The sequence below is a fragment of the Pan paniscus genome, chromosome 1, assembly GCF_029289425.2.
Source record: "Pan paniscus chromosome 1, NHGRI_mPanPan1-v2.0_pri, whole genome shotgun sequence".
In the NCBI taxonomy this organism is placed as follows: Eukaryota; Metazoa; Chordata; class Mammalia; order Primates; family Hominidae; genus Pan; species Pan paniscus.
The window spans coordinates 151,576,092-151,600,310 of NC_073249.2; the positions used below are offsets into that span (position 1 = coordinate 151,576,092).

A 24,219-nucleotide genomic window follows, 5' to 3' on the forward strand; every position below is an offset into this window, starting at 1 on the left:
CTGCCAACTGCAGCACTTCCTGTTGTATTTAACAAATAAATTCCTTGAAATTTAAACCACATTTCTGGCTTTAAGTTTCCTGGTGTTTTCAGCCAAGCAAATTCTTAACAGATACATCACCTAGGTACAAATTTAAACTTTATTACATGGAGATTATATTTAATAATTTCAAATCAATAAACATTTAGGGAATATTTAGTTTTATCTTAACACCTCTACAAAGTTTGTCTTTTACTTTTGCTAATAATAATGACCCTATTGTTACTAGTAATGCTATGTTATAGTATAACCAGCCTGTAGATAAAATAGGTTGGCAAATATTCACAAAAAAGAATTTTCGTACTACTTTGGGCTCTAACCAAATGATTCAAATTTCCATTACAATGGTTGGAGTTTCCCATTTTGCTGAACACTTTGAGAACAGGAGAGATACAGCATTTTATGTGTTTTTTAAAATGTCTACAAAATATTGTCTAATGTTCAGATAATATTTTCATTGATCCATTCAATAGGTATGTACCGAATGCCTATGCTTCTTTGCTATGGACAACCCAGGGCAATAACTATTCCTTATTATACTATTTCACAAATTTGTTAATTTTCTTTCCAAAATCTGTGCAAACCTCCCATTCATACTAAAGTTTACCAATAGCATACTTGTATAATGTTTGCTGTTATTTATGTCAAATATGGCATGTTGTATTTACTGTTTTCCTTTGAGGACTGAAATAATTCCAAAACCAATAAGTAAAATATGCTTATAATAGAGAAATCTTGTTTTCCTTTTTATTATTTTTAAAAATTATTTGAAAAATTTTTTTTAGAGGCAAGGGTATCGCTCTGTTTCCTAGGATGGAGCGCAGTGGCACATTCATAGCTCACTCCAACAGTGAACTCGTGAGCTCAAGTTCCCAAGAAGCTGAGACTATAGGCACATGCCACCACATGCAGCTGATTTTTAAAATGTTTTATGGAGACCAGGTCTCACTATGTTGCCCAGGCTGGTTTCAAACTCCTAGCTTTAAGTAATCCCCCCAACTTAGCTTCCCAAAGTGTTGGAATTACAGGCATGAGCCGCTATGCCAGCCTAAAACATTTTTTCATATAATTAAATATTGTTCTAAAAGTTGTTTTCAACTTTTCTCTATTATAAACAGTGCAGTGTTTTAAATCTTTATAAATAAATTTTTACTACATCTATAATTATGCCCATGGTATAAATTACTAAAAAGAAAATTACTGGGTCAAAGGGCTTGCAATTTTCTAAGTCCCCTATCATCATCAGGCAATATTTTTTATTTACTTATTAAAATTTGAGGTGACAAATAGTAATCTCCTCACTTTAATGTGTATGCTTTTAATTACTAAAAAAGATTATCATATGATTAGTAGGAGACATGCATTTTTCTATTTTAATAGCTGAATGAGAATTTCCAGAAGTTCATTCATTGTTTTAACAAACATTTTTGAGCACTACTCTGTGTCTGCATAGATTCTAACTTATTCCAAAAAGATTAAAAAGTGTTCCAAACAGATATGAATTCCCTTCAACCTTTGTTGATGACTTTGGACTAATGTCCCAAAGCTGTCTAGAGCTAGGTCTCTTTGCACCCTGCTGTGTAGTGCCTTTGGTCTACAATGCCCCAGCTGTAATATAAGCAGTAACTGTGATCTCGCTTTCACTTTATTAGCATTTGCAGAGTGGTTTCCACCTACTGACAGATTACTGAATATTATACAAGTTTTACACACACGATGAATAACATCGTAAAACCAATTTTGTCTTATCTTGCCCCCTTTCAAACAAAAGACACTTTTATACAGGCATCACTTAAACTCCTCTTTGTAAAAAAAAAAAATCAGGTTTCATTTCTCTTTACAAATGAAAATATAAATCACAACCAGTTAAAGCTATTCTCTCAAGGCAATGGAAACCCAAATGCAAGCAGTTTAGAATAGAAGACTAATCAGAAGATAGAGAAGCTTTTAAGATCTAATTACTCAGAAGAACTAACTAAAGCAGCTACAATACTTAAATGTTATCTTATATAACCTAATACATTTGAAAGATATTATCAATATTATACTGTTTTTTCATAGGGTATTGAGTCATTTGGTACATTTTGTTTTTAAACAACAGTTTAAAATGTGTTAAAAATAATAATCCTACAAAACCAACACTTCTTTCTCAATGGTTGGATGCCAGGATTATCTTCAAAGGTAAATGTAAATTTAAAGTCATCTTTAAAATTTTTTAGGACGCTTAAAAAACTTGTATTAATATCAAACACCTGAAAATACAGGTTCATGTAATTAAAAGCTCATTTGTGCCTTTCTATGAGGTTTCTGATTTCAGTAACAGAGCGAAATTCTTCAAGATAATCTTTAACCTCTTATAGAAACAGCCAGTGTAACTTGCCTTCTAATAAAACCTCAGCTCTCACATACACAAAGAATGGTGTGCGGCATAACCTAAAGCTGTGGATTGGGGAACAGAACAACAAAGAACTGTCAGACAATGTATGTGGGAAGAAGAGAAACTGGAACCAAGGGGGTGGATACAATTAATGCTTTCAAACGCAAGCTCTTAGAGGATGTCCCTCTCAAAAATCACCAGATTCTCTATTATTCGTGAGAAGTAGGGGAAAAAAGGGAAAATATTTTTAACTTACATAGATCTCTACTCCTAAATAGTTCAAAATAGAGTCCAGCTGACACTGACTAGTAGCAACTCAGATGATCTAATTCACAGCACGGTCTGCAGTTTGCCAAACGTATCTCAGTGAAGCTTGAAAGATGGCCCCAAAGTGCATTATCCTCTAATAAAGCCTGTGGGAAGTGAAGCATTCATTCTGCTTCCTGGGACAGACTTTTGTGGTAAGAATCAGAGCAGTAACAGATGACTGAATGGCATCATTCAGGTGCCAACAGAACCACAGAGGACCAATGCTTCTAGACTTTGGGTTATAAATGCAGCCATGTTGTAGACAGATGTACCCAGGTGACACCAACAATTTTCAAATGAGAGGTGAGCATCCGACTGGAATCACAGGCAGTGGACAGTCCCTAAACTGATTCATTAGGCACAAATGGATGATCTGTCAGAGAATAATGACTTTTAGGACTTCTGTTCTCACTCTAATGCTTGATATTAATGACCTTTCAGGATGGTTGATATCATTGGAATTTCATCTGCCACAAAGAAAGGAAACCAGTAAATGAATCAGTTTCTGGATGAGAGTAGAAAGCTGTCCCTGAAAAGGAAGCAAAATGACAGTTGTTGGAGAATAAGAACTAGTGTGAAACCAAAATATGCACTTATCAAACAAAACTCTCTTATTACCTCTAAATTAAATCTAATTGGTTTTTTTTGTTTGCATTTGTTTTTTAGTGATTTATTTTACTGGAGATAGCAATGTCCAGATAGCATGTTTAAGCTTGACCAAAAATTTGAATCTCTAAGCAACATATTCACTACAAAAAATAAAAAAGATCTGAAATTTGAAACACAGCATTTTGATTTTTACCAGGCCCTGTTTATGATGCATTAGACTGTCAGTGAAGGATGCATCTCACTAATAATTCACAGGACATAGATTGTTGTATGTCTGTAGCATGCAAGACTCTGCTAAATGCTGCAATAGAGGACTTTATGGTCTAGGTCAGAGGTCAGTAAACTTTTTCTATAAATGTCCAGGTGGTAAATATTTTAGGTTTTGCAGGCCAGGTGGTATCTAATGCAACTACTAAGCCATTGTAGCAAAAGAAAGTAGCCTTAGACGATATACATATATTAGTATTGCTGTTTTCCAAAAATCTTTACTTATGAATGCAAGTTTGAATTTTACATAACGTTTCTAGGTTACAAAATATTATTCCTTTGATTTTTAAAAAATTGTTTAGAAATTGTAAAAACTATTCTTAGCTTGCAGGCTGTACAAAAACAGACAGCAAACCAGATTTGGCCCATACACTGTAGTTTGCTGCCCTTGGTCTAGGCTATAATAGATTAAATATAGTTGCCTTAAAGATACAAACAAAAGTTCCCTAGGTCTACGGGGATTAGAGAGCTCTTCTAGTTGAAAACTTCAAGAAGGAGGTGACATTTCAGCTGACTTGAGGGATAGGATTTTAGTATAGAATGTGGCGATCCACACTGGAGCTTTTTTGAGAGTAAATGGAAACATTGTTAACGGTTATTCTAGGGAAAGAGGTGTAAACCCTGGCTATCCCATGCAAATTGGGACATATGGTTATCCCAGAGGGGGAGTCTAGAGGTGCTATGAGCAGAGAGCTCTGAGTGTGCCCAAGGGCTGTGTATCATTGTTTGAAAAAGTCCAAATTGGTTAAAACACATTAAGAAGGAATAATGGGAGATACAGCTAGAAAGGTAGCCTGGGGCTTGAATTAGGATTGATCTTGGTTCTTAAACATGAAGTGAAGATATTTGGAAATTATTAAATAGGTAATGGAGAGGTCCTGCAATTTTTTAAACAGTAAACTGACTCATCACATATCAGTAATATCAGTGATGTGCAGACCGAATTGGATCAGGCAGAAACTACTTGCAAAATCCCAATTAAGAGACCACGGCAATAGTCTGAAGAGAGGATTAAAAACCCTGGACTAAGTCCAGGCAACATCAATAGAAAGAAAGGGGTGGATGAAAGACATATCAGAGAAAAGGAGTCAAGAGAACTTGTCAATTGAATATAAAAGATAAGCTAACAAAAAGGGAAAGTCAAAGACAACTCCCAACACTTTAAGTCTGGATGACTATAGGCATACAATATTTGTGGATTAGAAGTAGGAGGAAAGGGAAGTCTGCACATGCACATGTAATTGGAATCCTATTCTTATTCTTTTAATTTGGAATATAGATATAAGGTAGCAATAGTAGTTCTGTAGTTTAACTTTTGAAAACACTTTTATGCCAGAGAAACACAATCTAAGTAAAGTTTTGAGTGGCTCTCTGATAAATGGGGGTGTGAGCAGCTTGTTTTGAAAAAGTGGGACTTTGATTTGGAGGGAGGGTGAGGGAGAGAGTTGGGCAACTGTCTCTGTAACTATTCTTTCTGTCTTCTTTCTGGGACCCAGTGGGATGCAACCCATTTTTAGCTTAGTACAATGGTTCACAGTGCTTGCTGTGAAAGTAAAAATGAATCCACCTAAGGAAAAAGTCCAGTTATGACAAGCCTCTAGCTAGAATATGATTCAGAATAATTTTCAGCCATGAGCTTAGATCACCCAGTTATCTCAATAGCTGTCTAAAGAGTTTTGAGAACTATCCCAATTAAAACCTTATTTTTCTTAAAAAAAGAACTCATTTCCTATAGAACATTTAGGATTGTGACAGATGCTCTGAAATAAAAATAAAGAAACAATGATAAGGCACTACAACTTCTAAACATTTGAATTGAGTTTCTGCTACTTTCCTTGACTCACAAAATGGTGTCCAAGCTATATTTTGATTTGTTCACATTCAATTTTCCGGTAACTTTCTAAGCACTAATTATTTTTTTAGAGAGAATATATCTGAGGAAAGGGAGAGAAGCAGATAAATTAATGGAAAAAATAGCAGGTAATTATAATTACCTGAAAGTACACACACACACACACACACACACACACACACACACACCTATTTTAAAAATTTTCTAAAACAATAAAGTGAATCAAGTTGCTACAGAAACAAATTTAGAAATACTAATGTCTACTACTGGGGAGATTTGAATTCTTAGTTTTTGTTCAAAAACCTTCTCTGGTTAAGTAAGACAAAATTAACCAGTCTGGCCATAGGGTATGGTCTGCCATTTCTCTAAAACAGTGTACCAGAAAAACAAAGCAGACTTTTTTTTTTGGATATTTATATCCTTTATTTGTATGCATATAGTAAGCATTCCATACAAATTTGTTTTGTTTAAGGAATAAAGCAATCACTATGTAATTAGATCTTCTACTGAAATATTTTTTTTAATTATTATACTTTAAGTTCTAGGGTACATGTGCACAACCTGCAGGTTTGTTACATATGTATACATGCGCCATGTTGGTGTGCTGCACCCATTAACTCATCATTTACATTAGGTATATCTTCTAATGCTATCCCTCCCCCCTCCCAGCAGACTTTAATATATTATTTTCCCTGGCCCCAGAAGAGAATCTCCAAACATCTTAAGGTGTGAATTATTGAGAAATGCTGTCCCATTGTGGTGAGAGACTGCTGGGGAAATAGTTGGGTGGGGACAGGGTAGTTCCTGATGCTTTAGTGTTTCCTTGGCACCAAAGAATAAAAAATAAATTATAGTGTAAAACCCTATATAGAACCAAAACACCAACTGATGCTCATTCATTAGTGCAAGTAGTGAAAGAGTGTGGGTTTTACTTTTTAAAAAACTTCCGCCGGGTGCGGTGGCTCACGCCCATAATCCCAGCACTTTGGGAGGCCAAGGTGGGTGGATCACGAGGTCAGGAGTTCGAAACCAGCCTGGCCAATATGGTGAAACCCTGTCTCTACTAAAAGTACAAAAATTAGCCGGGCATGGTGGCATATGCCTGTAGTTCCAGTTGCTTGGGAGGCTGAGGCAGGAGAATTGCTTGAACCAGGGAGTCGGAGGTTGCAGTGAGCTGAGATCATGCCACTGCACTCCAGCCTGGGTGACAGAGCAAGACTCCGGCTCCAAAAACAAACAAACAAACAAAAACCTTCCATTTGGGATCTGCTTCTGCTTCTGTCCTTGTGCTCTGTTCTTTGAAACTGTTAAGTTTCTTTCATTGATCTTCCTAGATGTTTACCTCTACTTGCATTGACTATGTAGCATTATAAATACAAAACCTTATAATAGTATGTAACATAGAGTCATTATGAATACAATTGTTCTCCCTTATTTGAAGTTTTTCTTTCTGAGGTTTCAGTTATCCGAGGTCATCTGTGGCCATCCGTGATGCACAGAAAATATGAAATAGAAAATTATAGAAATAAATAATTTATGTCTTAAATTGCCCACTGTTCTGAATAGCAGGATAAAATCTCATGCCATCAAACTCTGTCCCACCCAGCATGTGAATCATCTCTTTGTCCAGTGTATCCACGCTATCCAGGCCACCTAACCTGCCTGCCCTTTTGCCACTTGCTAGCCATCTTGCTTGTCAGATCAACTGTCCCAGTATCGCAGTGCTTGTGTTCAAGTAACCCTGATTTTACTTTATAATGGCTCCAAAGCACAGGAGTAGTGATGCGGCATATTGTTATAATTATTCTATTTTATTATTAGTTATTGTTAACTTCTTCATTGTGCTTAATTTATAAAGTAAACTTTATCATAGGTCTGTATGCATAGGAAAAAACAAAATACAGGGTTTGGGGCCATCCGCAGTTCAGGCATTCACTAGGGGTCTTAGAATGCCTCCCTTGTGAATAAGGGGAGACTACTGTATGTGTTATATTATGTATTATTAGAAATGATACAAACATATAACATTATAGATATATAAGGACGGGATGGCAGGCCACCCTGGCTGGTGCTTCTGATTATATCCCTTTCTCCAGCTTCCTGGTAGTTATGATTACACACCAGGGCTTTGAAAAATGCAATATTTCTAATTAAAGCACATCTATGCTCTAGATTTTTCTCTTTGAGTTTCTTACCTGCATGCATTTTCTATTCAGTGTTGAGGTATGTAACAACTGCTCTGACAGACTGAGAATCTAATATTAAGTAGGATATGTAAGAATGCAGGTGAAACAGATACCCTGCTCCCACCCAAGCGTGTTTTTGCTTACAATGGTTGTTAACCAAAAAAAAAAAAAAAAAAAAAAAAAAAAAAAAAAAAAAAAACTAGAGCACCTGCTTTCTTCTCTTGTTATTATTATTCTCATAATTCTTAAATTCAAATGAAATGAAAAATTCCTGGGTTGAAACTAGATTTAAACAAATGACAGTTTGTTTCTGGTTTGCCCACAATTAACTTTCTCTATGAAAGATCCATTTCCTGTTCCAAGGTAAAGAATTATAGGAATGTGTGTAATTGATTTTAGATGTAGCTATTTTAAAACCTTGCAGAAAATTACAATCATATCAACATAACTCATAAGTGAAAAAGGTTTGGCGTTGGAGATCTAGATATTTGCCCCCTTCTTTAAGAACCTCTTTCACGTACCTTAAGTAAGCGAACTCACTTTACTACCCATAATAGCCTAAAGATATTCTTAGGAATCTCTCAAGGTTATGTTTCTGAAAGTAATACAAGTATAACAGGCTTTATCAATGTGTGTTTGTTACTGTGCAATTATTATTCATTACTTACCACTTCAGAAAATAAGTGCATAACTTCAACCTGCCTGTGCTAAAAGATTAGGGCATATCTGTGTGCCCTCAAGATCAATAACTTTTACTATGAAAATTCTCATGTGCAACTTTTAATTCTGTCAAATGAGCTGATCTTTTTCTTTACTAACGGAGTCCTCATTAAGTTTCAAATAAAGAATGACAGTATTGCTGCTCACTTTCAAGCCATAACTTTGACCTTCCAAACCACTTATAAGCTGAACAAGATGTAATATTGGGAATAGAAAATACTTTAGTTGAAAACCTTGAGTATCCCTGCTGGATCCTGGCTGGGCTTCTGACCTTTAGCACATCACTGACTCTCTGTGAGTCAGATTTCCTCTAAACCTACATTTACAATGTGTAGCTTACAGAAATAGCTAGAAAACTTATACTTTTGAGGCATTTTATTTTTAATGCTTTATATACCTTGTTCCTGGAATAGTTATAACTCAATTCCCCATAGAAAATTAATGTAGTCAATCCTTTATCTAATAATAGTACCCCTATAATGTGTATGAAGAAAATGAAGAAGAAGAGGGTGGGAAATGGCTATTTTATACCATGTGTGAAGGAGGCATGAAGAAGAAAATCATAAAATCAAATAGCTTATATTACAATTTCAAATAAAAAATGGCTATCTGATGTTGGCATACTCTAATCTTTAAAAACATTTTACAAATAAATAAGAGAGAACAAATACTAGGAGTTCTGAGGGATGTTCATTAATCATGGAACTATGGCCCCTCCACGGCTGCTAATGTCTTTGCAGAAATACATCTGATCTACCTTTCCAAATTATTGAATAAAATATGCAATTATGAAATAGCATCTCACTATTACTATCTTTTTCTCTCTTCATTTTTTGCAGTAAACAGGAAGTCATTTGGGACCTCTTTTAATTATTTATTTCTTTTTTTGTCTTTAGGAGTTGTACAGATGTTCTGTGCTGTATGATCTTCCTACTGTGTATTATTGGCTACATTATTTTAGGACTTGTGGGTGAGTAAATACAGGTATAGAAAATATTTAACACTTGCTAATGGAATAACTAAGTCAGTGTCACATATAAAAAATTAATTATTGTCTTCCAAAAGCCTTCCTATTATTGATTGTTGTCTTTCCTGGAGGAAATGTGCCTCACCAGGATTTATCGGGTAGCAGACAATAAAAAATGAACATAAAACAGTTTAGTCAAAGGCAAGCCCAAATTACTTAAGTAAATACAATTATAAAGCAGAAAGAGAAAAGTTTGTGGTTTCTTTTTAATCATTGTTACTTTTGAAATTCTAATAAGCAACTAATTATGTTCATGTTGCTGTTTGCTAATAAGAACTAGGGCCTAGATCTTTTTAGGTAATACTAAATATATAAACTTTTCTTTTTATAAGCAAATTAAAAAGAAGGAACAATTATTAAGAATTTCACCAGATAATTCATTGACATACAAAAAGTTCTAGTCTCTTTGCCCAAGTGATAGCTAGCAAAGATATACTCTGTTATTTATTGTTAGGTTAAAGATTTTTCTATGAAAGTGAAAATAAGAGAAGTATGGAGACTCTTTATTTGAAATTTTTTTTTTTTTTTTTTTTTTTTTTTTTTGAGACAGAGTCTCACTGTGTTCCCAGGCTGGAGTGCAGCGGCGCAATCTCAGCTCACTGCAACCTCCAACTCCCTGGTTCAAGTGATTCTCCTGTCTCAGCCTCCCGAGTAGCTGGGATTACAGGCATGCGCTACCATGCCCAGCTAATTTTTGTATTTTTTTTTTTAGTAGAGACAGGGTTTCACCATGTTGGCCAGGATAGTCTTGATCTCCTGACCTCATGATCTGCCCGCCTCAGCCTCCCAAAGTGCTGGGATTACAGGCATGAGCTACTGTGCCTGGCCCATTTGGATTTTTTTTAAACAACTACCAAAGGGACTAGTGTGAATATTTTCTGTAAGAAGGTTTCACAATTGTATATGAATGGATCAAACTTCTTTTTCCCCAGAGACATAGGTTCTGTCCCTTAAATTCTGACTTAGGAAACTTTAATATGTTATTATTAGGGTGAAAGTTGTGAAAGTCAGATATTAGCTAGTACCAATAATTAATGGCATGGAGTCAATGTGGATAGAATGTATTAGCAGAAAGAAAGTTATATCCTAACTGGAGAACAATGAAAAACATTTTTCCCTGCTCTTCAGTTTTATCTTCCAATAAGAGAAATACTTTGAGAACACCAACTGAAAGAAAGTCATTTCCAAAAGATAATCTCAATATTGCCATGCAAAAGCTACACAGAATTGGAGAATTCAAAAAATTAAGACAGGAAAATAGGGAGGGAGAGAAAAATAAAGGAGCATAAATCACAAAGCTAAATATATTCTTCTAAGAACTTCAGAACATTCTTTCATTATTTCTTAAAGTGTTTTAACTTCTAAACATTAATGAAGTTGTAGTACAATATGTAATCTCTAGAGTAAATATTATAATAAAATAAATTTTCTTACACAAAATATAGAATTTTGGTTTCTCTCACTTTGGGACACATCTTTATTATCTGTGTAATTTTTTGTTTGTTTTTACTTTTCATCATAGAATTGAAATGTGTTACATAAGTGAAAGATTTGGAATCAGGCACATCTAGAATTTCAGCATTTTTTGATGGTCTTGGGTTACTTACTCAACCTCAGTTTTCTTACCTGGAAAGTGTGGAAACATTACCTGCCTTTCAGGGCTGTTGTGAGGAGTAAATGAAATAATACCTAACTGTACCAATAATGCTGCATAACAGTTCTGGGTAGTAGTTTGTTTGCTACCATTGTATAACTGAGTTGTTCTGAATTTTAATAAATTCTTTTCAATATAATTTACAATATTATTTCCATGGCAACCCATAATTTGGTCTATTAAAGTTTGACTGCACACAGGAACTTCACAAAGATCTCATCCTGTGACCAGGATCTTTTCACTAGGAGGCCTTATTCTTTCATCAAATAAGTCTCTCCTCTGTATCTCGAAGCCAGTCTAATGTAGTCCACAGAAAAATGCTTTGTGTCCTTATATAGAGTGGGAAAACCCACTGCCACTCTTCTGTAGACAAAACAGAGGAGTGTATGCCATTATTTTCTCTGGAGCAAGATAAGAAATTTGCCTTTTTTTCCCCAGAACCCCAAATTCAGTTTGTAAATGTCTTAATTCACATAAGGAAATTGGCAGATTAATGTTACTCAATAAAAAACTGTGTTGAGTAGTAAATTAATTCAGTGATGTCTCCAGATTAATCCCAGTGCCACTGATTAAAATTAGTGACTCACAAAATTTACAAAATATATATACTTTTTTAAATCCCTGAACTATATATAGCCTTACTGGCTTCATTTCAAGATAAACTTAATTCTTTGATTATATCTAATGTTGGACTAAAAGAAGCATGAGGGGAAACTATGGCAGAGGTTACTAGAAGTGTTAAGGATTTTTTACCATGAAAGAATATATACCTTCATTTGAGCAAATATGATGCTGTCAGTTTCACTGATGTGTTACAGTTATTTTGGTGTCTTTTGCCAACTATATTAGATTAGTGCCTTTGTAGACTTATCTTTCATCCATGATCTTTTCATAAAGAAGTGTTTCCATGGAAGATACATTTTTGTTGTTGTTGTTGTTGTTTTTGTTTTGTTTTGTTTTTTACAAAATCTGCTGAGAGAAACTGTTCTTTGCCCTTTATGTGGAATATGGCCAGCTAGGGTAATACTTCAATGCAACAGAGACACTTAACATTTGATTGATGAACAACAGAACCTTTGTTCAAGTGGATGAAGTGGAGTCTGGGTAGAAGTAATCAAATCTTGAAAGATCAAACTAACCTTTATGGTAACAGCCCTTCTTTGTCCTACTTTGGTGATGGTTACTATTCAATTATTGTACTAATTAGAAAAAAATAGGAATATTTATTATGCAAATTATTCTTTACTTATTGCTATCATTAAGTATATGATATAATAGCACAATTTTAACATTCAATAAATTTTTATGGCCAGGTGTGGTGGCAGTGGCTCATGCCTGTAACCCCAGCATTTACAGAGGCCAAGAGGGGCTGACAGCTTGAGCTCATGAGTTTGGGACCAGCCTGGGCAACATGGCGAAATCCTGTCCCTACAAGAAATACAAAAATTAGCCAGGTGTCATGGTGTGCTCCTGTAGTCTCAGCTACTCGGGAGGCTGAGGTGGGAGGATGGCTTGAGCCTGGGAGGCAGATGTTGCAGTGAGCCAAGATTACGCCACTGCATCCCAGCCTGGGTGATAGAGCCAGACTTTGTCTCAAAAATAAATAAGTAAAGAAATAGTTTTAATTTGGTTTCTTTTTAAATTGATTACTCTTTGGGTGATTTAGTTCATTACTGTATTTACTTAGGAAGTGCTTAAAATTAGGATCCAAAGTTTGTTTTGGTTTTCCTTTTTTTAACCTTTCCCAGGGGTAATTATCTCTAGTAGCTGAGAAAGTAAAAAGTTAACAAGAAAGTTAATGCAAACAAGACCAGAACTCTGTCACCATGCTGTAAGAAACTCAAGCTATGTGTAGCAGCTACGTGGAGGAGTCCTGGCCAACAGGCTCAACTGGGCTCCCAGGGATAATTAGTGTCCACTATCAGCCCAGTTGGGTTTTCTGAAGCCCCAGTCAACACCTGACTGTATGAGAGATCCCAAGGGAGAATTAAGCCTTTCCCCAAATTCCTGACACCCCAAATCATGAGCAAAATAAAAATTTATTATATTAAGCCAGTGAGTTTGGGAGTGCAACAATAGATAAGCAGAACAAAATTTGGTACCTGGAAGTGGGATCCTGGCTTAACAAAACCTACAATACAGGCATTGGTTTTGAGACCAGGTGGTGTTCAGAAACCCCGTGAGTTTTGAGGAGGCTGTCGGTGAGTTTGAAAGAAAATAAGAAAGATGTGATTGGAAGCAGGGGGGCAGGGCACCTCGCTATGTAGTGGTGAAAAGTCTGGCGTCACTGTTGCTGTGGTAATGAGGGATGCAGGAAAGGTACCTAATGAATTCAATGATCTAGCTAAAAAAAAAATCATCCTCAGGAAAGTAGCTAACCCTGCTGAGCCTTGTCCACACTTGGACCTGACTTAGGTGATGAGATCTAGACCTTAAGCCAGAGCCTGATGAGGTAATTGGATGAAGCTTCTGGGGATCTTGAGAGAAGATAAGTGTATTTACATTTGGAGGGAATGTTAAAAAAAAAAAAAGAAGAAAAACTGGCTAGAGGGTGGACTATGGTAGCCTTAATACATGGCTGCAAATTCTTTGTCATTTTTCCCATTGAGAAGTAGGATCTGCAATCCTTTCCCCTTGAATACGGTCAGGCTTGTGATTGCTTCTTTAATAGAGAAATGAACCAAGCCAAAGCACAGCAGTAAAGAGCCTTGACATGCAGATAATTTATAGATCAGTACAAAGGATTAAAGGAATGGCATCATGGCTTGACTGGAGACTGGAGACAGTGGAACTGAAAATACCAAGTAGAGAAAGAAAGAAGTTTACATAATTACATAAGGCTAAATTTTCATATTCAGCCTTAATCCTTTGTAGAATAAGGTAGAGAATAAACAAAATAGTTAATAATAAAGTAGTCAAAATTTACCTCATCATTTTTGATATCAAACTATATGTTTATTGTTTTGGGGCAATAATACAGTCACATCTATTTTTTCATTTATTACTTAAGGAAATCTAGCACATCACACTCTTTCCTGACTAAACTTTCCCAAAACACCAAGGAGGGAGCAATCTGATTTCCAGTTTCTAGGTGTAGAGACTTTGTATTGTTCTGGAGATCTGACATTTTGGTTGTGCCATTTAGTACATTTCATAGTCCATTGCTCATCTTAATCTTCCCACTACTGTAGTGGCTTCCCAATCCAAGACTACTGCTTTTTAAGTCTTTCACCAATATTCAAACATTGGTTCCCAAAGCATGACAAGGGTCAGAATGGCTGCATCCAAACTGGCTTCTTGGTTGATCAGAACCAGCCCTTACTCTTAGGCCCTGCTTTTAAGCCTAGGACCCCAGCCCAGTCTCTTCCTCCATAGTAAGTTCCCTTTGAGGGTATTTTTATCCTTTTTGTCCAGCAAACCTAGTTCAGAGTCAATCTGATCTATCCTAAATTAAAATCTCAGGGAGAAAAGTTTGAGGTCTTATCTCTTCCTTCTCTTAAAGCAAATTAGTCTTCCTCTATCCCAATAAACATGAGGAAGGAAGAAAGCATATTTTCATAACTAAGAGAAGTCACTCAAGTGACCTTCTGAAGAACAAAGATAATTCCAAGATGACTTTTTCATTCTGTCCATACAAAGAAGCAGTGAACAGTTTCTCTTACTAATAAATAAACACATAAATATACATTTTTAATTTAATTTAATTTTTTAGCTTTATGAGCTATGATTGACACATTTTAAAAAGTATATATTTAAGGTGTACAACCTGGTATTTTAGTATATGTATATCTTGTGTAATGATCTCCACAGTCAGGCTAACATATATATCACCTCACGTAGTTACTTTTGTTTGTAAGTGAGTTTTAGTTTGGAAAGAACAGTTAAGATATATTCTCTTAGCAAATTTCAAGAATAAAATACATTATTAACTGTAGTTAATGCTGTAAATCAGATCTCTAGAACTTATTCATCTTATAACTGAAAGTTCTTACTCTTTATCCATTATCTCCTAATTTCTCCCACACCCCCAGATCCTGGCACCTACCGTTCTGCTCTCTGCTTCTATGAGTTGGAGTATTTTAGATTTCACATATAAAGGAGATCACGCAATACTTTTCTTCTATGTCTTGTTTATTTCACTTAGCATCATGTCCTCTAGGTTCACTCATGCTGTCACAACTTGGCAGGATTTTTTTCTTTTTTAAGGCTTGAAAATATTCCATTTTGTGTGTACATGTGTATGTATGTATACATACACACACACATACACAAGCACACATACACTATAATTTCTTAATCCATTCAACTATTGATCGATACTTAAATTGATTCCAAATCTTGGCTATTGTGAATAATGCTGCAATGAACATGGGAGTACAGATATCTCTTCAACATACTGAGTTCAAATCTTTTGGGTAAATACCCAGATGTGGGATTGCTGGATCAATGATAATTCTATTTTTAATTTTTTGAGTGACCTCCATGCTATCGTTCATAATGGCTATACTAATTTACATTCCTACTAACAGTGTACAAGAATTCCTTTTTTCTCCACATCTCCTCAACGCTTATATCTTGTCTTTTTTATAATAACCATCTGTACCTCACTAGGCATCCTGTTGTTCTAATTTGGGAACTTGGTGGTGTGACCACAATATTCATTGCAAGAGGAAACTGGCAATTGGCAATGAGTATAACTGGAAATTACATTGTGCTGTTAATCTACTTTTGGAAATAAGTGAACCTATCAGATCACAGCTTGGAAACATTGTTTTAGCCAAGTAAAATCATATCTCCCAATTAAAAAGTAAGAATTTTTAGAAATTCCAGTTCTATTGTTTTTCAAATTGTTCCAGGAACCTTTTCTTAATGAAAAATGTTATCATTGTATTTATAACCAGAATTAGTATTAAATGTCCTTTTGCATTTTTTACAAATATATAAATATTTACAAATTAAATTACAAACCTATACTTCCTTTTATTTTGGAAGTCTTCATTTTAAAAAGAAAGCATTTAGTTTTCACTGTTACTTGAGCAGATATTTTAGTATTGAGTGAGTTTTTTACTGTTTACTTTGTTGAGTGCATTCATGGTAGATGATTTTAAGTGGAGTATTGTTATCATGAGAGGGATTGATTTGTGCTCAAGGACATGACCCTAAACTCACCATTGGGTAGAAGAGGCCACCTGTGAAATGACAAACAACATTTTTCTTATCTAAGCAACAAGATACAGGACTGCTTCCAAAAATGTTTCTATAGCAGCGGTGTCATCAACACAGATTTTCAAATTTGGTATCATGTGTCCTATTATCTGCTTCATTGCATTTGTAAATTGCTTGTGTTAAAAAGCCATAAGCACAATTTGGCAGGCCTGTTCCTCACATATTAAAACAGTTAAAATGTACCTTTAAGGGATACGAAGTAATGATTCGAAAGCCAACATTCCCAACCAGCAAGTGTTTAGGGAATGCCTTCCCTGCCCCAAACAGATTTGCAGTTAATTTTTAAGTGTCAGTGCAAGCAGTTGGTCTAATCACATTTTCTCCTTGACAGAGGGCTTTTAAATGGCTGCAACTCCTGACTCAACCCTAGAGCACAACAAGAACATGCTTTGCAAATGTTTGAAAATGAGAGATAATGTTAGATCATAATACTCGCTCCTGGTACTTCAGAAACATGCATTTCCTCGATATGAGTGAAAAGATAATTTGCCTGAATAAATTTTTCACCATCTCTTACCAATCTTTGGTTATCTGCTATGAATTTCCCTAATAGAATTCTTTTACAAATAATTTCTCTTCTCTCTTCTCTGTTTTATGCACACATGAAGCACATGTGCACCTGCACAAACATGAGTCAGCTTCACTTAAAGTGGTGTTTTAAAGTTATTCTAAAACAGTGAGATAATGAAGAAAAAAGATGACTGAACCAGATTTGTATTGGTTTTATTCACCAACGTAACCCAAGTAATTTAATTCTAGAGCCTGTGCTCTTGAACACTACACTATACTGTATTTTATTTAATAAAAACAATAAATGAGGAATAAGTAATGAAAGTTACAGAGAGAGGGGTAGACCAGAACCCCATGATCCTCAACTAATGCTTTTCTCTTCCTCCTTCCCCTCCTGCCTCCTCTAATTCCACACTGAGTTGGGCTTAAAACAGCGAGTATCCAATAACAGTTTGGGGGATAAATGAAAGGCAAGTATTCTTCTGCAAAGATCATCAACAATCTATTATCTTCAGTCTTGCCCCTCTGAGACTGATATGGGTCACTTTGCTGCAGTGCCATTGTCAATCTTCAGTAATTAAAAAAATTAGTCTCTATTATGTATAGACTAAAAAGGGGAGTGTATTCTTTATCATAATCCATACCTAAATAGTTGGTGTTCTTTCCTTCAGTTAATGCTTATACTATGGAGTAAATAAAATTATTTTAGGCAATATTTCATTCTTTGGCCAGAAAAACCTCAAAGGATTTCATGGGTCTCCCAAAAAAGTGTTATTTACTAGTAGATGTTAATGAGTATTACATGTAACATTTTCAGATACAATACATTGTATCGATTTTTAGGAACCATGAGAGCTGCTTCATATAAAGCAAGAAGATGTGGCTAATTATAGAACCACAGTTAAGCAAGTAAAGACAAGACCAGAAACACTGAATAGGGGGTGGCCTCAACCTCGTCCAAGAAAATTTGAATAGGAAGATAAGGACCTGCCTGAACAGAACCTTTACCAGGGAATTCACAGCTGACACTAACAACTAAAAAAAATCTCCCTGTAGTTCATCATAGAAAATCCTAAGATGCTAACTCTCCATCCATATCTGAAATTTGCTTTACCCTGCTTTCTTTTTTTTTTTTTTTTTTTTTTTGAGACAGAGTCTCACTCTGTCACCCAGGCTGGAGTGCAGTGGCGCGATCTCGGCTCACTGCAAGCTCCACTTCCCAGGTTCACGCCATTCTCCTGCCTCAGCCTCCCGAGTAGCTGGGACTACAGGTGCCCGCCACCACGCCTGGCTAATTTTTTGTATTTTTTAGTAGAAACAGGGTTTCACCATGTTAGCCAGGATGGTCTCGATCTCCTGACCTCGTGATCCATCCGCCTTGGCCTCCCAAAGTGCTGGGATTACAGACGTGAGCCACCGTGCCCGGCCTACCCTGCTTTCTGTGTAAGCACCACACTGGTCTCCTTTCTGTCCTCAGTACCCATCACACTCCCACCCCTCACAGGCCCTTTGTCCATGTTGTTCATCTGCTGGAAGCCTCTTGGGCCTCTATTCGTTTTTGAGGTCTCAGCTCCTGAATCACTTCTTCAGAAACATCATCCCTGACCTCCGTCATGTGATCATCTGCCCCTGTGAATCATGTTCTTCATGATTCCTTTGTAGCACGTGTCAGAATTGGAATTTTACATTTATTTGTGCAGTTAATTCATTAAAATCTATTTCTCCCAACAGACTGTAGGCTTTGGGAGAGCAAGGTCCATTATATTCCCAGGTTCTAGCTTGGTGCTGACACAGAGGAAGCACTTTAAACAATATTTGTAGAATGAATGAAGAAATTATTTGTACAATGAATGAAGGAAAAAACCCCATAAACTCTTGTCCTCATTATTTCAAATACTTCCTTACCTTTAAAATGAAAATGAAAAACTTATCTTCTAATGTGAATCAAAATCTTAAATAAAATCTTGAATAGTGGTGGTCTAGCATCCACTTAGAATAATCAGAAAAATAAGCGTATTAAAGTAATCGGCAAAAAGTCAAATGCAAACAAACAAACAAAAACCCACAGGTGTTATAAAAAGCCTATTTCCATTTCTTGGTAATTTGGTTGTTTTTCTGTTTTCTTCAATTCTGTGTCTATTTTCTGCAAATCTGTTTTAAGGATATGCTTTGTCCCATCTTTTACATCCTACTCTCCTTCCAATTCATAGACCTTGAAATTTGGGTGTATCTTCTTGCTCTTTGCTATCGCTGTTTCATGTAGCAGTAAATTCTGATTAAAGAAAGTCTGAAAACCTTATATATTTTTTAAATGAAGTGCTGAATGTCTTGCCGTATATATCTGAAGTCCCACTCTTTAATAGGCTGGTCACTTGTTCAGAATATGGGCTGGGCGTTTTTCATTTTCCCCTCCAAATCTTTTCCTTATTCTCCTCATCCTGCTCTGTCCCCTGGGAATCTGGCATTTATGGGTTACAGCAAGTGGCTCTCTTGTCCTCTGACTTCCAATTTTATGAGATTGGAAGGTAGGAGCGCGAGTTTGTAGAATTTCTTCCTTTGACTCTTTTGCTGATGGGTCACAACAGGTTGGCTACACCTCCCTAAGACTCCTGCTCCTGTCAGTGCTGTCAGTGAGCTCTCTCCATTCAGCTTCTCCTCCTGGGTTTGGGTCACTTCTTCTGGGCCTCTTCAGGCCTAGGGGTGGAAACTGCTCCCTATTGGTGCCAATCTCTGGATTCTACATCAACTCCTGCTTATTTCCCTTCACGCTGTTCATACCTTTATAAATATCTTCTTTATTAAACTCTACTCAATTATTCTATATGAGTTTAACATCTGTCTCCTGCTAGGATCCTGCCATACTCTAGAAAACAGCTCCCCAGCCTCGAAGGGCATTGTTTGCTACAAGGGGATATAACTGGCTCATCAGGGGGTTATTCTACTTTTCCATTATGCCAGCTACTTCTGGGTGAATGGGGTTCAGTGTTGGTCATCTATGCTGATAAATTTGTTGCATACACATTGTTAGAAGCCAGGTCATCTTTTGTGAGTACAAGTCCATGTTATCAAAACCCACACATAATCTTCATCCCTGTTATCATGGTTACTTTATTACAAAATCATTGAATGAGTGGTTTCCATCTTGATTATTGAAAACTACCTCTACAGAAGGGGCTTCACTAAGCAGCTATGTGAGACAAAAGTATCTCAAATTCTGGGTCCATTTAGAAGTCAACCCTTGTAGGTATTTCTCAAACTTCCTGGCCATTGATTGTCTAATATTTTTCTTTTGTAGTCCATGACAATGTAGCCAAATCATTGGCTTCTATCTATGAATAGATTAAATGATTCAGATCTTCTACTCTTTCGGTCAAAGTAGACAACCAGAAAAATTTACCCTAGTCAATGCTAAGAGATCCTCCACAGCCGTCTATAAATCTGGTTTAATTTTTTTTCTTCAGTCAGTTGATCAAAGGTACCTTTCCATGATTAAATTTCCATGATCAAAGGGACTTTTTCATGTATGTGTTTCTTTAACACATGCCTATTGGCATCAGAAGTTAATATATTATTATTGTAAGAATTCTTCTTATGTAACTTTCTTGAGCTTTATGACCTTCTGAAGCATTGTAGGAATGTCATATCCATTGGGAATGGAGTACTTCTGGGCACAACCACCTCTAGGCTTGATGGACCGAATAGTATCCTTTAAACATTATGATGGGAAGCTCATGTCATTGGGTGTTCATTCAGGGCCAAGGGGCTATTTCTCAAAAGAAGAATAGTTATTTTCTGAAAAAAACATGGATTTTCTTCAACACCCTAGAGACCTCTACTGTGACTCTCATAGACATTTGCCACAGGCCCCATAAACCATCTTGTTCTCTGACAGGTATTTTAGACCCAGTGACACACCTGTTTGTACAGCAGCCTAGATTATCTGAAAAGTATTTTATTTCTCTGAGCTCTACTCAAATCTGACAACTAATAAGTATTGCACCCCTTTTAATAGCAGAAAATGTAAGACACAGTAACTTATCTTTCATTATGGAGAAGATATAACTACTGGACCCCTCAGGAACTTCAATGAGGTGGAAGACTCCTGTATTGTCATATTTTTCTCCTATCCATTAGCACATGTGTGTCTTTATAAGGCATCAAGATTATATGCTAACCACTATTCCCCAGATCTTAACAGCATGATGCTATGAATATAAGGAATCTGTGTGGCATCCTGTGGAGTAAGGATATTATCAAAACCCTGTAGCCTAAATTGTGGCAAAGAGCTAGAAGGTCATATACCCTTGAGGGAAGAAAGTGAAGATGCAGTACTATCCTTACCAGGTAAAAGCAAATGCCCCTAAGGTTATCCACTTATCGGAAAAAGGAGAAAGCATTTGTTTGATCTAGTGCTGCATCCAAAGCGACAGAGGCTGTTTTGATTTGTTCTAGCATAGAGACAACAACTTGAAGAGCAGCTGAAATTAAGGCGATGACTTGGTTGAGCTTAAGAGAATACACTAACAATCTTCAGAACCTGTCTTCCCTCTGCACTGCCAATCAGTATCATATATAGTTTCTCTAGGAAGAATGTGTTGAGAAATAGTATTATACTAAATATGAGATGTATTCATCTCTATATCTTCAGAGTTTATGTGTGCCTATATCATTCATTCATGAATGACCAAATATATAGAAATGTGACAATTGACAATTCAGTATGAATGAATGAATGAAAGGAGTTTGATCATATTCTAGACTGGAATTTTAAAATAAAGTTTTTCATGTTTACTTTAAGAACTAAGGTAAATAGATGTCAGATACTGTGTAATAGTTTAGGTCTTAGGGAATATTTTAAATCAAGTTTAGGATTCCATGTGTTAAATCATACAGTGAGGACTGAAAAATATTAAAATCCTAGAAAGTGTAGCTATAAGCTTAACACATAATAAATTAAATAGAAAAGATGTGTTTCCTAATTATTATGAATATTTAATTTGAAAAAAGAAAGATGGTGAAATTATTTCCTTCAAATATAAAAGTTTTTTTAGGGCTTGCTGCTGAGGCTCTGTGAGACAGCCAAAAACCTTTGAAGACAAAGGACACAACCTCTTGGAAGCTCCATGGCCCCATCCAGCTCCCGAGAAACCTGAATACTTATCCACACAACCCTAGAGCAAGCTTGTATCCTTCCTATACATGCTGTCTTGAAAGTATCACCTCTCGGCTGGAGGCCAATACAAAATAAGGGCAGTAAATAAATCTACAACCAAGGACCCTCAGAGAGTACACTTCACTCCCTTACTACCTCTGCCAGAGTAGGTGCTGGTATTCACGGCTGAGAGACCTAAAGATGGATCACATCACAGAACTCTTCGTAGACACTCCCCAGTAGCAGCCCACAGCCCTTTAGTTCCACTGGGTGGCTAGACTCAGAAGAGAAATAACAACTACTGCAGTTTGGCTCTCAGGATGCCCCATCCCTTGGGGAAGGAGAAGAGCACCACATCAAGGAAGCACCCTGTGAGATAAAATAATCTGAACAGCAGCCCTTGAGCCCCAGATCTTCCCCCAACATAGTCTACTCAAATGAGAAGGAACCAGAAAAACAATTCTAGTAATATGACAAAACAAGGTTTTTTAGTATCCCCAAAAGATCACACTAACTCACCAGCAATGGATCCAAACCAAGTCTTTGAATTGCCAAAAAAAAAAAAAAAAAAAAAAAAAAAAAGAATTCAGAAGGTCAATTATTAAGCTACTCAAGAAGGCACCAGAGAAAGGTGAATACCAACTTACAGAAATCAAAAAAAGTTACAGAATATTAACAGAAAAATCTCCAGAGAAATAGACAGCATAAATAAAAAACAATCACAACTTCTGGAAATGAAGAACACACTTAGAGAAATACAAAATACCTGGAAATTCTCAACAGCAGAATTGAAAAAGTAGAAGAAAGAGCTTCAGAGCTCAAAGACAAGGCTTTCATATTAACCCAATCCAACAAAGACAGAAAAATAATTTAAAAAAAAACAAAGCCTCCAAAAAGTTTGGGATTATGATAAACAACCAAATTTAAGAATAATTTGTGTTCACAAGGAAGAAGAGAAATCTAAAAGTTTGGAAAACATATTTGAGGGACTAATCGAGGAAAACTTCCCTGCCCTTGCTAGAGATATAGACATCCGAATACAGGAAGCTCAAAGAACAACCGGGAAATTCATCACAAAAAGATTATCATATACATCAGGTTATCTAAAGTCAAGACAAAGGAAAGAATTTCAAGAGCTCTGAGGCAAAAGCATCAGGTAACCTATAAAGGAAAACCTATCATATTAACAGGAGATTCCTCAGCAGAAACCCTGCAAGCTAGAAAGGACCGGAGTCCTATCTTTAGGCTCCTTAAACAAAACCAACAAAACCAAGTTTCATAAGTGAAAAAAAAGATACAAGCTTTTTCAGACAAATAAATGCTGAGAGAATTTCTCACTACCAAGCCAGCATGACAAGAACTGCTCAAAGGAGCTCTAAATCTTGAAACAAATCCTCAAAATACACCAAAATAGCACCTCCTTAAAGCATAAATCTCAACGGACCTATAAAACAACACAATGAAAAAAATCAAGGTATTTAGGCAACAACTATCATGATGAATAGAAGAGTACCTCACTTTTCAATACTAACATTGAATGTAAATGATGTAAATGCTCCACTTAAAAGATTTGGATTGGCAGAATGGACAAGAATTCACCAACCAACCATCTGCTATCTTCAAGAGACTCACCTGACAGATAAGGACTCACATGAACTTAAGGTAAAGGGGTGGAAAAAGATATTCCATGAAAATGAACACCAAAATCAAGCAAGAGTAGCTATTCTTATATCAAATAAAACAGACATTAAAGTGACCACAGTTTAAAAAGACAAAGAGGGACATTATATAATGATAAAAGAACTAGTCCAACAGGAAAATATCACAATTCTAAATATGTATTCACCTAACTCTAGAGCTCCCTAATTTATAAAACTATTACTACTAGACCTGAGAAATGAATTAGATGGCAACATAATAATAGTGGGGGATTTCAACACTCCACTGACAGCACTAAACAGGTCATCAAGACAAAAAGTCAAAAAGCAACAATGGACTTAAACTATATCCTAGAACAAATGGACTTAACAGATATTTGGAGAAAATTCTACCCAACAACTGCAGAATATACGTTCTATTCAACAGCACATGGAACATTCTCCAAGATAGACCATACGATAGGCCACAAAACAAGTCTCAATAAATTTAAGAAAATCAAAATTATATCAAGTACTCCCTCAAACCACAGTAGAATAAAATCAGAAATGAACTCATAAAGGAACTCTCAAAACCATGCAAATACATGGAAATTAAATAACCTGCTCCTGAATTATTATTGGGTCAACAATAAA

At 36.0% G+C, this 24,219-nt stretch overlaps 1 protein-coding gene across 17 annotated transcripts in view; it reads left to right on the forward strand.

Annotated features, from left to right (window-relative positions):
- Positions 1-24,219, forward strand: part of SLC44A5 (solute carrier family 44 member 5) — a 514,570-nt gene that overhangs the window by 406,878 nt on the left and 83,473 nt on the right. For all 17 annotated transcript variants that reach the window (XM_055117228.2, XM_055117202.2, XM_055117223.2 and 14 more), the window contains one exon: positions 9,256-9,329. In XM_055117228.2, the coding sequence (XP_054973203.2) occupies positions 9,256-9,329 (74 nt within the window). The remainder of the gene's footprint in view (positions 1-9,255; positions 9,330-24,219) is intronic.